General features: G+C 47.8%; 1 protein-coding gene across 7 annotated transcripts in view; it reads right to left on the bottom strand.

Annotated features, from left to right (window-relative positions):
* NCOR1 (nuclear receptor corepressor 1) overlaps positions 1-12781 on the bottom strand; it is a 2268409-nt gene that overhangs the window by 1915007 nt on the left and 340621 nt on the right. For all 7 annotated transcript variants that reach the window (XM_069615218.1, XM_069615220.1, XM_069615222.1 and 4 more), the window contains exon 9: positions 10818-10884. In XM_069615218.1, the coding sequence (XP_069471319.1) occupies positions 10818-10884 (67 nt within the window). The remainder of the gene's footprint in view (positions 1-10817; positions 10885-12781) is intronic.

The following is a 12781-nucleotide window of genomic DNA, read 5'->3' as shown; positions in this document are numbered from 1 at the left end:
GCCTTTTTTGACATCTTTCCAGTTTCTTTTTGTGGTGGCTTTGAGTTTGGGAGGTTGGATGTAGGCTTGAGTAGGCAGAGGGATTACGAATGGGATGATGAGATGGTCGCTCCACAGTATTTTTATCGGCGGTGCCGTGGTGATGAGTTTGTCCTCTGCGAATATTGCATCCAGGGTGTGTCCTGCCGAATGAGTTGCCCCTTTTACTAGTTGTCGTAGTTTCATGGTGGCGAGTTGTTCAATCAGTGAGTTTTGTGAGTTGGCATGACTGTCTTCGAACCAGATGTTGAAGTCCCCCAGTATGATTAGGTGTTCGTGGTTGATGGCTATGTTGGTTATGGCTTCTATGAAGTTGTCGACGAAGGATGCATCATAAATTGGGGGTCTGTACACCAGGATGAATGTGACTTTGGTTTTTGGGTTAGCTGTTAGGTGTATGATCATGGACTCGCAGTTGGGGATGTTGAGGGGTTCGTCTGTTATTTTCAGCTCTTCTTTAAATGCTATTGCGATGCCTCCTCCTTTTTTGTTTTTCCTGTTTATTTGAAGGCATTTAAAGTTTGCTGGAAGGCAGCTTTGGAGTGTGATTTTGTAGTTGTCGTCCAGCCAAGTTTCTGTGATGAAGAAGGGGGGTTGTATGTTTAGCCTTCGATGGTGCGGGTGTGCCCCTGTCGCCGTGATGTGATCTCCCTATAGCAGTGCCTGTCGGGGCTGGGGACGGGCAACTGGGAACCAGACGGTTCCGCTGAAAGGCATATGGCCTCCACATCAGAGCCGTGGCTGCCGCTAGAGTCCTTGTCACTCTCGGCGACAGCACCTATGGGGGAACCCCTCTCAGCCTGCATCGCGTTGGCCACCCACAGGTTTTTTCTGCCTATCCTTTAACGTCTTATGAAGAAAAGGTTTGCAAGACTTACAGCATCGCTCGTCGTGGTCACAAGGTAAGCACCTATTGCACTTGCGATGGATGTCCTTCCAGGGGTATTTTCCTTTACAAGACGGACAAAACTTAAATGGAGTCCTCTCCATAGCAGAGGTAAAGTGCAGCAGCCAGACCAGAAAGGAAAGATTTTATTTATTTTTTGTTTTTTTAAACATTTTTATTTTAGTTTACAGTATTTTTCAATTAAAACACCAAAAACACAGTAATATATTAACACCAACTTCACAAATGCGTTCCTTATACTTATTTACAATTTCCCCGCCAGCCACCCACCCCAGGATTCACATCATCATAGATCATTAATCAGTACAATGGGAAGAATTTTTACCACATTTTTTCAAATAAAACAAGTTTTTTGTCTTTCCGAAAAATCACTCTTTCCATCTCTGCCAAATTATGCATTTCATCAATCCATCTCTCAATAAGAACTGGGTTTGCCGTCTTCCAACCTCTCAATATAATTTTCCCACCATTCCACATCTATAGATCCATTTCTTTTGACGTGTACACATATCCTCCCACAGTACATCACTGCCAAGTATTAAGGTTTTAAAATCAGCCTGATGTTCGAACACATACGTGGCCAATGATCCACATCAATGTCACTCCCAATCCTCCTACTCCATTCCCCTCAACAAATCATTGCTTTTATATTCCCCTACTAACAAGCCATAAACGCAACTTACCAGACCACACTCCCCCACTTTTGGTTTTTGCCACAGCATGTTAACCTCAAGCCTCCTTTGCAAGTCAACCTCACCAATTGCTTTCCTAATTCTTCGATAATCAGCCATGCAGAAATTTGGAATATTACATTTTTAGTGTAATTCTCTGGCACTCATCCATCTTCCATTCTCAAAAAGATCCTTTACCCATTATACACCGGCTACAAACCACTCAGACCAAAACAAAGCCTTTCCCTCCAACTTAGTACTCGGATTCAGCCAGACAGAGGCGTTAGTGTCCCTCAATGCGTCAAATCCCAAATAGTTATTCAGACTTTTCCAGGAATTTTGTAGACTTCTAGTCAACGGGTCATTTACAGCACAATTTCTCGATATAGTCATTAATAAAGCTCTAAGTAGTAGAGGACCATTATGACTACTTTCTGAATAGACCAATTCATTAGGATTTGGTTTCATAAACTCTATTAAGGTTTGTGACATAAAAGCCAAATGATAAGCTCTGTAATTAGGTACCCCCAAGCCTCCTTTTCCAGGGGCAACTGTAATTTACTTATCCTTAGACTTGGTGGTTTTTGATCCCATAAAAAGCTTTGAGTAAGTCTATCCAATTCAAGCCAATATTTATTTCCAATGTCTTAACAGAATCATACTTGGCACGTAATTAATTCTCGGTGTGGAAACCATTTTCAATGAGTTTACCTTCCCTCCATAAGGACAAGTGTAGCATGTTCCATCTCTCTAAATCCATTTTGTATGTAGTGCAAATCATATATTTGCTTTAATGTAGTCACTGATGCTCCGCAAAATCCACACTCCTAAGTAAAGCAATTTTTCAGCACACCAATTAAAACCCCACTGCGTTACAAAATTCTTATCACAGAACGACACCAAGGGCAGGACCTCTGATTTGGCCCAATTTATCTTATAACCAGAGTATTGATTAAAGGCTGACAAAATATCCATAAGTATGGGCAACGAATGCCTAAGATTCTTGAGAACTAATAACAATCGTCTGTGTATAACCATACTTTTTGTTGCATGCCCAAACAATTTACACCTTGTAGGCCTCCTTCTGTTCTCAGTGCTACAGATAGTGATTCTATTCTAATAACGAATAGCAAAGGGGACAAGGGACATCCTTGTCTTGTACCCTATTCAAACATTTCAAATCTTAGCCCATTGGTATTCACATCAGCCGTTGGTTTGGAGAAGAGCAATTTAATCCAAGGTATGTACTTAAAGCCAATTCACATTTTCTCTATAGGACCATAAACGTAAATTGCCAATTTACTCTGTCAAAGGCCCTCTTGGCGTCTAAAGACAGTACTACAGAATCCTCCAATGACTCAGTTGGCACAGATATGGTACGTAGTAGTTTCCTAATATTACTGGAGGTACTTTTTCCTTTACAAACCCTGATCTGGGTGTACTAATTTTGGCAGTAGAATCTCCAGTCTTCACGCATGTAGTGTTGCCAATATTTTGTTATCAACATTGATTAGACTAATTGGTCTATAACTTGAAGCTAATATCTCATCCTTGACTTTTTTTTTTTTTTTTTTTTTTTTTTTAGAACACCGAGATCATAGCATGTCTTGTGGTTGGGGGAGTAAACCCCTAGAATGGGATGATGTAAACATGTTCAGTAAGAGATTCAGTGCTGAATTGGGTGACCATTTGCAGAATTCTACTGGTAATCCATCTGGTCCAGGTGATCTTCCAGTATTTAGTTTTCCAATTGCCTTCTTTACCTCATCTAGCGTTCCATTTCCATCCAGATTTTATGATTCTTCCTCAGTAATCTCCGGAAGCGGCAATCCTCCTAGGAATCCTCCATCAGTTGCAGAAATATGAGATTCATTTTTGTATAGATCTGTGTAGAATGTCTTGAAAACTTCATGAATTCCTTTTGGTTTGAAAGTGATTTGTCCATCCACCCCTTTGATAGAAGTTATTGTGCGTTCTGACTCGTTCTCAGCCTAAATGCCAGTCATCGATCGCATTTTTCTCCTCTCTCAAAATAAGTGCATTTCTGCGGAAAGGACATCTTATCTGCTGTATCTGAAATTAGGTTTTTCAATTCCATCTTCAATTTTCTTATTTGTTGCACCATAACTGAATTAGCTGGATTAACCAATAAGTTCCCTGAGATATCTTTAAGACTTGACTCCAATCCTAGATATCTGTCAAATGTTTTCTTCAGACCACTTGCTAAACTGATGAGCGTACCGTGTACTGTAAACTTGAACGCTTCCCATACAATATCTGGCCTGACCTCTCCTGTGCAGTTTTCTTTCATAAAGTAGTCTATTTCTGTGGAAATTTTGTCCATCTCCTCTTCATTGTCCAACACCCTGGTATTTAGCCTCCAAGTATAATGTTTGTTTAAAGCAAAGTCTAGCTTAAATGCATTCTCAGAGAATCAAACCCTGGGGCCCTACTCTCCCTAGAGTATAGGCCTGACCGGAGGGCCGAGGCCACGGGGTCGACAGCGTCGACTGATGCACCCGTCGCTGAAAAATAGTGGACGTCTCTGGCGTAGGAGTCCACAAAGTAGTCAAAGAGAAATGTCGAGACTAGGCGACCAACGGTCGTGGGATAAATAAGTGACTCCTTTTGCAATTGATCTCTTTCGAGCTCCGCATAAGGCAACCAACGAAAAACAATATGATGGACCTTGTTGCGTGAAGCATTTGGGGTACACTACACGTCAAGGATAGTGTTACAGGCACACCCATGTCGGCGTCCCCTTTTGATCCTCGAAAGAAAGATGCAATACTCCGCGTTTACCACTAGATGTGATTCTAAGCATATTAACAAGCATCAGAAGAACAAGTTACTTTCTTACCTGGTAACGTTCTTTCGATGGGATGGTCCGACGACGTATTCCATATCTATGACATGTAATCACCACAGCTGTGCTGCTTCGGAAACTTTTTCGGCGTCTGCGTCCTGCGTCGATGACGTCGATGCGCCGTCGTCGAGGACCTCCTCCAACGTCCGACGTCATCCGATGTGATAAGTAGGACGCACGCCGCCCGTAGCCTCAGTTGTAGTTTTTTCCCCCAGAACGTGTGACATTAGTCAACTGCCAGTCAGACACAAAGCCTTGCGGAACGTAAGCTGCAATCGCAAAAGAAATTCTGCAGCGGGGAAGGCAGGGCGGGAGCGATATGGAATACGTCGTCGGACCATCCCATCGAAAGAACGTTACCAGGTAAGAAAGTAACTTGTTCTTCGAGGGGATTGGGTCCTCCGACGAATTCCATATCTATGACAGACTCCCAAAGCAGTACCAGAGCAAGGAGGAGGGAAAGAATTTAGAATCAAAATTTAGAATAGCCAATCAAATAGCAGAGCAAGGGACCGCCTTGCCAAAGGCCAGATCCTGTCCTCGGATGGAATCGAGGGAATAGTGACGTACAAATGTATGTGCTGAAGCCCAGGTGGCTGCATCACAGATGTTCCGGATAGGAACACCCCTCTGCAGGGCAGTAAATGCAGCCATACCCGTGGTAGAATGGGCCCGCAAGCCGGCGGGTCCTTACCCGCCAAGCGGTAACACTCCGAGATGGCCAAAATAATCCAGCGAGACAAAGTCTGTTTCGTCACAGCTTGCCCCAAACGCTTTCCATCGTAACCAATAAAGAGTTGATCGTCCACTCTGACCCGGGACATGCGTGAAACATAAAAGCTTAAAGCTCTCCTAGGATCAAGCCTATGGAGCCTCTCCTCTTCCTTCCCAGGATGCGGAGGAGGATAGAATGCCGGAAGAACAACCTTCTGGGCCAAATGAAATTCCGTCACTACCTTCGGAAGAAAAGAAGGACGAACTCTAAGGACAACCCTGTCCTTGTGAAATACAGTGAAGGGTGGCTTAACTGAAAGTGCCTGTAACTCACTCACTCTGCGAGCGGAAGTAACCGCAACTAAAAACACAGTTTTCAGAGTTTACAGCCTCAAAGGGCAAGAATGTAAAGGCTGAAACGGAGCACCCATAAGAAAGTTAAGAACAAGGTTTAAATCCCAACCGGGCACCAGGAAAGGTGACGGAGGGTACACATTAGTGAGCCCTTTCAGAAACTGTGAAATTAAAGGGATTTTAAAGTAAGAACACTCTTCAGATGAGCGCTTAAAGATGGACAGCGCCGCCAGGTAACCTTTAATAGTACCCACTTGCAACCCCCTGTGGGCCAAAGAAAGTAAAAAGGACAGAACCATGGGGATGTCACATGCAAAAGGATCCACATTCTGAACTCTGCACCAGTCGCAGAACTTACGCCAACGGCAACAGTACAGAGACTTTGTTGCTGGCCTTTGGGCCGAAAGCAACACCTCCATCACGTCTTCAGGGAGGTCCCAATCCTTATACCTCAACCTTTCAGAAGCCAAGCGTGAAGGTTGAGGGATCTGACCTCTGGATGGAGAACCTGACCCCCCCCCCCTCCCGTGAGAGCAGATCGTCTCGGTAGGGAAGACGACGTGGAGGGCAGATCGACAAGTCGAGAAGGTCCGGGTACCACGTTCTCCGAGCCCACGCAGGAGCAATGAGGATCATCCGGTAACCGAACTTCCATAACCTCCGCAGCACTTGCGGGATGACGGGGACTGGATGAAACGCGTACAGCAGCGGGAATGACCACTCCATCACGAACGCGTCTCCTAAGGCTCCTTTTGGAGGAAATTCCTGCGAGCAAAACCTTTCGCACTTCCGGTTGACACTGGAGGCGAAGAAATCCACTTGAGGGGTCCCTCAAAGGGCAAAGATCTCCAGGAGAATCTCCTGAGCCAACTCCCACTCGTGAGAGATCGCACACTGCCTGCTCAGAGCTTCCGCCGTCACGTTTTCGTCTCCGGCCAGATGAACTGCCGAGATCGAAACTTCCTGCTGGATGGCCCAGAACTCGAGCTGCATCGCCTCCCTGCACAGAGGAAGTGACCCTGCCCCCCCCTTTTTGTTGAGGTAGTGCATGGCCACTGTGTTGTCCGTCAGGATCAGGACACTCTTTCCTCGCACAGTCGGCAGAAAAGCCTTCAGGGCTAGCCTGACGGCCCTCAGCTCCAACAGATTGATATGGAGTCTGGACTCCGGAGACCAACGACCGCTGACTGTCAGCCTGTTGGCATGAGCTCCCCATCCCGTGAGGGATGCATCCGTAACGATCGTCACCTCCGGCCAGGGAAGCCAAAATGGAGCCCCCTTCATCAAGTTGCCTTCGACGGCCCACCACAGAAGGTCCCGGGCGACCGAGGGCGGCACCTGAACCGGGTCCGACATCCTGCCGGAGGACTGCGACCATTGCGTCTTGAGTGCCCACTGCAAAGATCTCATCCGCAGGCGAGCCTCTGGCACCAGAAGAATGCAGGATGCCATGAGGCTGAGCAACCTCAAGAACTCGAACGCTGGGAGCGTCTGGGCATGCTGAAACTTGTGCACCATCTGCTGAATGTGAAGAGCCCTCACCTGGGGAGGAAAACACTGCCCCAGGGAAGTGTCAAGCACTGCTCCGATGTACTGGAGCCGCTGTGTTGGCGTCAAATGGGACTCTAAATTGAGGGAGAAGCCCAGCCTGTGAAGGGAGTGGCAGGTGACGGACAGATGATCCAGGACTTGCTCGGGAGAGCTCCCCCTGATCAACCAATCGTCCAGGTAGGGGTAGACGTGAATCCCCCCTTACCTGAGATGCGCTGCCACCACCACCATGAGCTTGGTGAAAACTCTCGGGGCGGAGGTCAATCCGAACGGCAGGACCCTAAACTGAAAGTGCGAGTCGCCATCCGCGAACCTCAGGTACTTCTTGTGCTTGGGATGGATCGGCACATGGAAGTAAGCATCCTTGAGGTCGAGTGACACCAACCAGTCCTGAAGCTGAAGGGCCTGGAGGACTTGAGAGAGTGTAGCCATCTTAAACTTGTCCTTCCTGAGGAGTTTGTTCAAACCGTGCAAGTCCATGATGGGTCTCAATCCCCCATCTTTCTTCGAAATCAAAAAATAAGGGGAATACCATCCCTTGTTCCTCTCTGCTACAGGCACCAGTTCTATGGCGCCTTTCTCCAGCAGGGCTTGAATTTCCTGCGCAAGGAGCGGATCCGGACTCTGCAAAGAGGTTCCCCGGTGGATTGTCGCGAGGCCTGTGCCGAAAGGGAAGACAGTAGCTGTGGGTTATGATCGCCAGAACCCACACATCTGAAGTAATGGCTTGCCACTCTACAAGATGCTGCGCCAGCCTTCCCCCAACCGGCGAACCATGGGACATGGCCTCATGACTGAGTGGGAGCGGCTGCGGCGTTACCTGAGGGCAAAGAGGCAACTGCCCGAGCGGCCTTGGCACCACGGGTACCCTGTCGTCCACCTCTGGTACCCCTGCGCTGGCCTCTTTGACTGCCAACTCCTCTCGCTTTACTGAAGCACGAGTAATAGCGAAAGGAACCACCCCTCCACTGCTGTCCCCTAGGAGGAAAAGGCAGAGGTTGGCGAACTGCAGCGCCCAACGACTTTGCTGCAGCTTTTGAGGTCTGCAACCTCTCAAGGCTCTCGTCAGCCTTGCTGCCAAAAAGGTGTTCACCGTCAAAGGGCATGTTGAGGAGCCGGGACTGCACATCAGGAGCAAACCCCGACTTCCGCAACCACGCAAACCTGCGTATCACGGTGCTCGCCGCCATGGACCTACTGACGCATTCAGCTAAGTCCAAACCCGACTGAACGGACTCACACATGGCATCCTTACCGCTAACGCAACACAGTTCCACAGAGTGTGTGTGAAACGAGACAAGGCACAAATGGAGTTGGCCGCCTGAAGCGCCATACCACCAGAAGAAAACACTTTCTTCGCCCAGCCATCAAAACGTTTGTCGTCCCCATCAGGAGGGATGGTAGGGTACGACGCCGGCTTTGCCAGGGCCTTGGCTGCCTGCACCACCAAACTCTCCGGAGTGGGGTGCCTGGTCAAGTAGCAGGGGTCGCTACTGGCTGGATGGTATTTTTGCGACAAGGATCTGCCCACCGCCGGTAGACTCTCCGGAGCAGTCCAAGCCGCCACCACCCTTCTCTGTAAAGCCATATGGAACGGCAGTACCGGGTCAGTTGGGGGACCAACATCAAGGATGTCCATTAGATCATCCTGCACAAACTCACCTGGGGGAGCAGACCATCCCAAGTACTCAGAAACCCTAGCCATAAGGCACCGGTACGAGGAATCGGCATGAGAGCCAGGCTCAGGCCTACAAAACTCCACCTCCGGAGAGGTGTCCAGTCCACTGGCATCATGCAGTGACTGCCTGAAATCGTCAAACTGACTATGGCCCGAGATAATTTCATCTGGAACCTGACTAGGAACCAGGCCATCAGAATCCTCATCCGCCTCTGAAATATATTCCAGGTGGCGAAAAGAAGGCACCCGAGAGTGCTTGCTCTTAACCAGAGCCTTCCTAGGGGGTTCCCCCGTGCCACGGGGTACCTCCGACACGAAAGGCGTCGAGCGAATCGGCGCCGGCGTCGAGAGGACAGGCATCGGCACCGAGAGGATCGACGTCGAGTAAATCGGCGTCGACGTCAGATGCAGCGCCGCCAGCATCGGCGGCGTCGACACAGCCCTCGAAACCGGAGCCCCGAGCGTGTCCTTCGACGACCTGAGCGTCGACGACTTCCTCGGAGCCGGAGCCTCGAGAAAGCCTGTCGATGCCCTCGACGCCTCAGACATCGATGTCTTCCTCGAAGACCTCACAGGTGCACACGGTCTCGAACGCGTCGAGGACCGGGACCTGGAACGGGTACGTCGAGAACGAGTCTCCTTGTCCGAACGGGACCTCTCCCGTGACTCGTGCCTACCACTCTTGCGAGCGGTGTCTCTCGACCTCTCACGACCGACCCCACTCGGGGGCGCGGACGGCTTAGTACCATGCTACTCGAGAATCGCCAGCATTTTCTTCCCGAAGGAAGCCCATTCCTCCGGTGTCGCACGGCTGGTGGGGTAAGCGACGTGCCGGGCAGAGTCCTCCGAAGAGGACCTGGAAGACGACCGTGTCGGCGCTTCGGAGAATGCCTCAAAGAGGCTGAGGAGTGGCAAGACCCACGAGACTTCCGACGATGACGCGGAGAGTCACCCCTCAAATCATCCGTCGAAAGCCCCGCAGACTTCGACTTCCGGGGCTTGGACACCCGACCTACCGACAACTTCTTACGTTCGCGTAAGGCTTTGGACGTGAGCGACTGGCAGTCGATACAGTCATCCATGTCGTGGGCCTCCCCGAGGCACCAGAGGCAGGCGTCGTGCGAGTCCGTCACCGACATCTTGGACCCACACTCCCCGCACTTCTTGAAGCCCGGACGCGGGGTCGAAGACGAAGTAGAAGACATCTTCACACGAAGGATTTTTACAAAAACGAACAGGTTCGAAGAACCGAGAAGAACAGAACTCCAAAGAGTCGAGGCGTTAACCGAGATTCACGAAGCAACATGTTCGCGGAAAAAACGGAACCGAGGCTACGGGCGTCGTGCGTCCTACTTATCACGTCGGAGGAGGTCCTCGACGACGGCGCATCGACGCAGGACGCAGAAAAAAGTTTCCGAAGCAGCACAGCTGTGGTGATTACATGTCATAGATATGGAATACGTCGGAGGACCCAATCCCCTCGAAATGTAATTATGTTAAGACACTGGGAACAGTAGGATAGCATATCACAGTGCGAAATTAAGGGGTGCTGGGAGCTATTTAGCTCCTGCTTGTAGCCTATAAGAGCCTGGTTAACTTGACACCAAAGGTTACCAGGAGCCATCTTTCTCTCCCCAGTACAACATATGACAAACATACCTGTGTGAATTTAAATCTGTGCATTTGGAACAATCTATAAATAAACATTAGGAAACATGTATTTGACATTTAAAGCATAAGCTGGATTTGGGAAACGTTATGTACTAGCGCCTCGTCCTGCCATTGTAGCCCCTGGTCTCTGGTTAATGCTGGATACCCAGGAGTTCGTTTAAGCTCCTGGTTATCCAATCTTAATTTCAATCCCTGAACATTATCAATTTTTGAGGGAAAAGGGCACTAGCAGCAAATAGACCATTAAGAATGGAAGGGGCATTCAAAAACTAGCAGGATGAGTGCCCCCATGTTACATGCCACAAAATTAATTTTAAGTTACAAGACTATCAAAGGTCTCAAATACAGTAACTGTTTAAATCTTACCCTCTGTTTCCGAGCATGATTTCGCCTCTTAAAGAATAGTATCAGTTTCTTTCTCATTATCTGGTTTCTAAAAAAGAAAACAAATTATATGACTGCCCGGGACAATTTACACAAACTGTTTAATAAAGGGAACACAATGAGAGAAACTTTTTAATGAAAGATCATGTTACGTTTATGGATACAGAAGATTAAAAGATACACAGGTGTTCGTTACTAAAGATTTTGCTGAGCTTTTCCCTCAGAGGTCTCACTTTGTCTAATGTCGGGTTTGAGCAGCTCATTCAGTCCTATACTGGAATTCTAGAACTTGCCGTTATCCCTTCTCCATTTTAATTCTAGACTAAGCACCAGAACGTTAAGAAAAGAAGAAAAAAAAACAGTACTTTATGAAGTATTCCTGCCTGAAATGCGACAACTTAAGAGATCTTTTTTTATCAACTATTGCATATACTGAACACATGTGCTACTATAATTAATGAAAAGGCTGAATGTTTACAATCACGGGGGATGAAGAAAAAAAAAGCCAAGCACGTATTGAAAGCGCTGTATTCCATGGAATTGCTAACATCTTACACTGTCATCTACATCAAAGTGTAGCACATGGTCACTTGCTCTCATATTATAATTATGTCTGGATTGTTCAACTGAAGGATATTAAGCATTATCACATTTACAGAGAGTACAACAGCACTGCCATTACAGGGGTTAGCTACAGTTGCACTAAGAATCTGCACTAGATGAACATGCTGCAACTATGGAAGGAAACATGAGACCTAGGGGCAAGACAATCTAGCACTGTTTAAAATTAAGCAGTGATGCAGGTTAACAAGCATTAGCAATGCCAATAGTTTGGGCTTTCGAGAAGGCATGGGAAATGCATTCGCCAGGCACAACCTTGCTGTTGCTGGTCCTTACCTAGCCATCAATGGTACCAGCTGCAAAATGGTGCGAGTACCTGGGCACATAATAGTGCCTGGCAAATGCCCTATTCTCGTTTTTAACTGGACTTCAATAAGCTACAAAAGCAATAAGCGAGAACTCGGAATACGCAAATAAAAATGCTTGGATAAGAGCAAGAGGCCACATTACGAGGGCCCAGCTATTAGCATTACTAATAATTCTGTACAGAATTACAATTAAAACGGTGGATGCTTGAGATTCCCTGCATGAGTTTGCTCATCCTTGACTTGAGGACCCGCTGCTGCTGGGGTAAGTGGAGCTTTGCTCCCCTTGTAACCTGCGTCAATTTGGCAATTTATGGAGTAATTTAGCGCACTAGATCGCTGTGTCTACAACCCTGTGCAGTTTCCGGGTGCGTTGATGTGTGCCCTCCCTCGCTCCCACACACAGCCGGCAATTGGTCAGCTCGGGGCGTGTTAGAAAAATCAAGGGCGTAGAGCCCTCGCATTAATTTTTCCCTGCTGGTGTTGGGGTAAGTGGTGCTTTGCGCCCCTTGTTATCCGCATTAATTTGGCCAGTAATTTAGTGCACGAGAGTGCTGTGTTTTTATCCCAGTGCCATTTCCCGTTTTATTGCCTTGTGGCCTCCCTCACTCCCGCCTGTTAAAATGGATTTCTGAACTCTGACCTGGTGGGCAGAGGTTCAGGAGGCCAGCCTAGTTTCTAGGAACAGGACAACCTTCTGTACAAGCCAGAACAATCAAGGTAGCTTGGCGGCTGTCAAGACTAGGTCTCGGGAGGGGGGGAGGGTGACTGAAAGGCCTCAATGAGCACACGGAGTAAAGGACACTTACAAATCCCTCCCAGTCAGGTGTATATATATTAAAAATACAAATATTTATTTCAAGGCCTTTGAGTTTCAACACAAATCCAATCGCAGTAATACTTGCAAGCCAATACAATCCTATCTAAATATATACAAGTCCAATGTGGTCTAAAGGGTTAATACACGAAATGGGTCCCAAACCTAAAAGGGGAAGGAAACAGGCAGTGCAAATAGTCTTT

The sequence above is a fragment of the Ambystoma mexicanum genome, chromosome 9 (genome assembly GCF_040938575.1).
Source record: "Ambystoma mexicanum isolate Mex_15411 chromosome 9, UKY_AmexF1_1, whole genome shotgun sequence".
Classification (NCBI taxonomy): Eukaryota; Metazoa; Chordata; class Amphibia; order Caudata; family Ambystomatidae; genus Ambystoma; species Ambystoma mexicanum.
The sequence above is the reverse complement of the archived record's forward strand: the minus strand, read 5'-3'. Positions and strand labels throughout refer to the sequence as shown.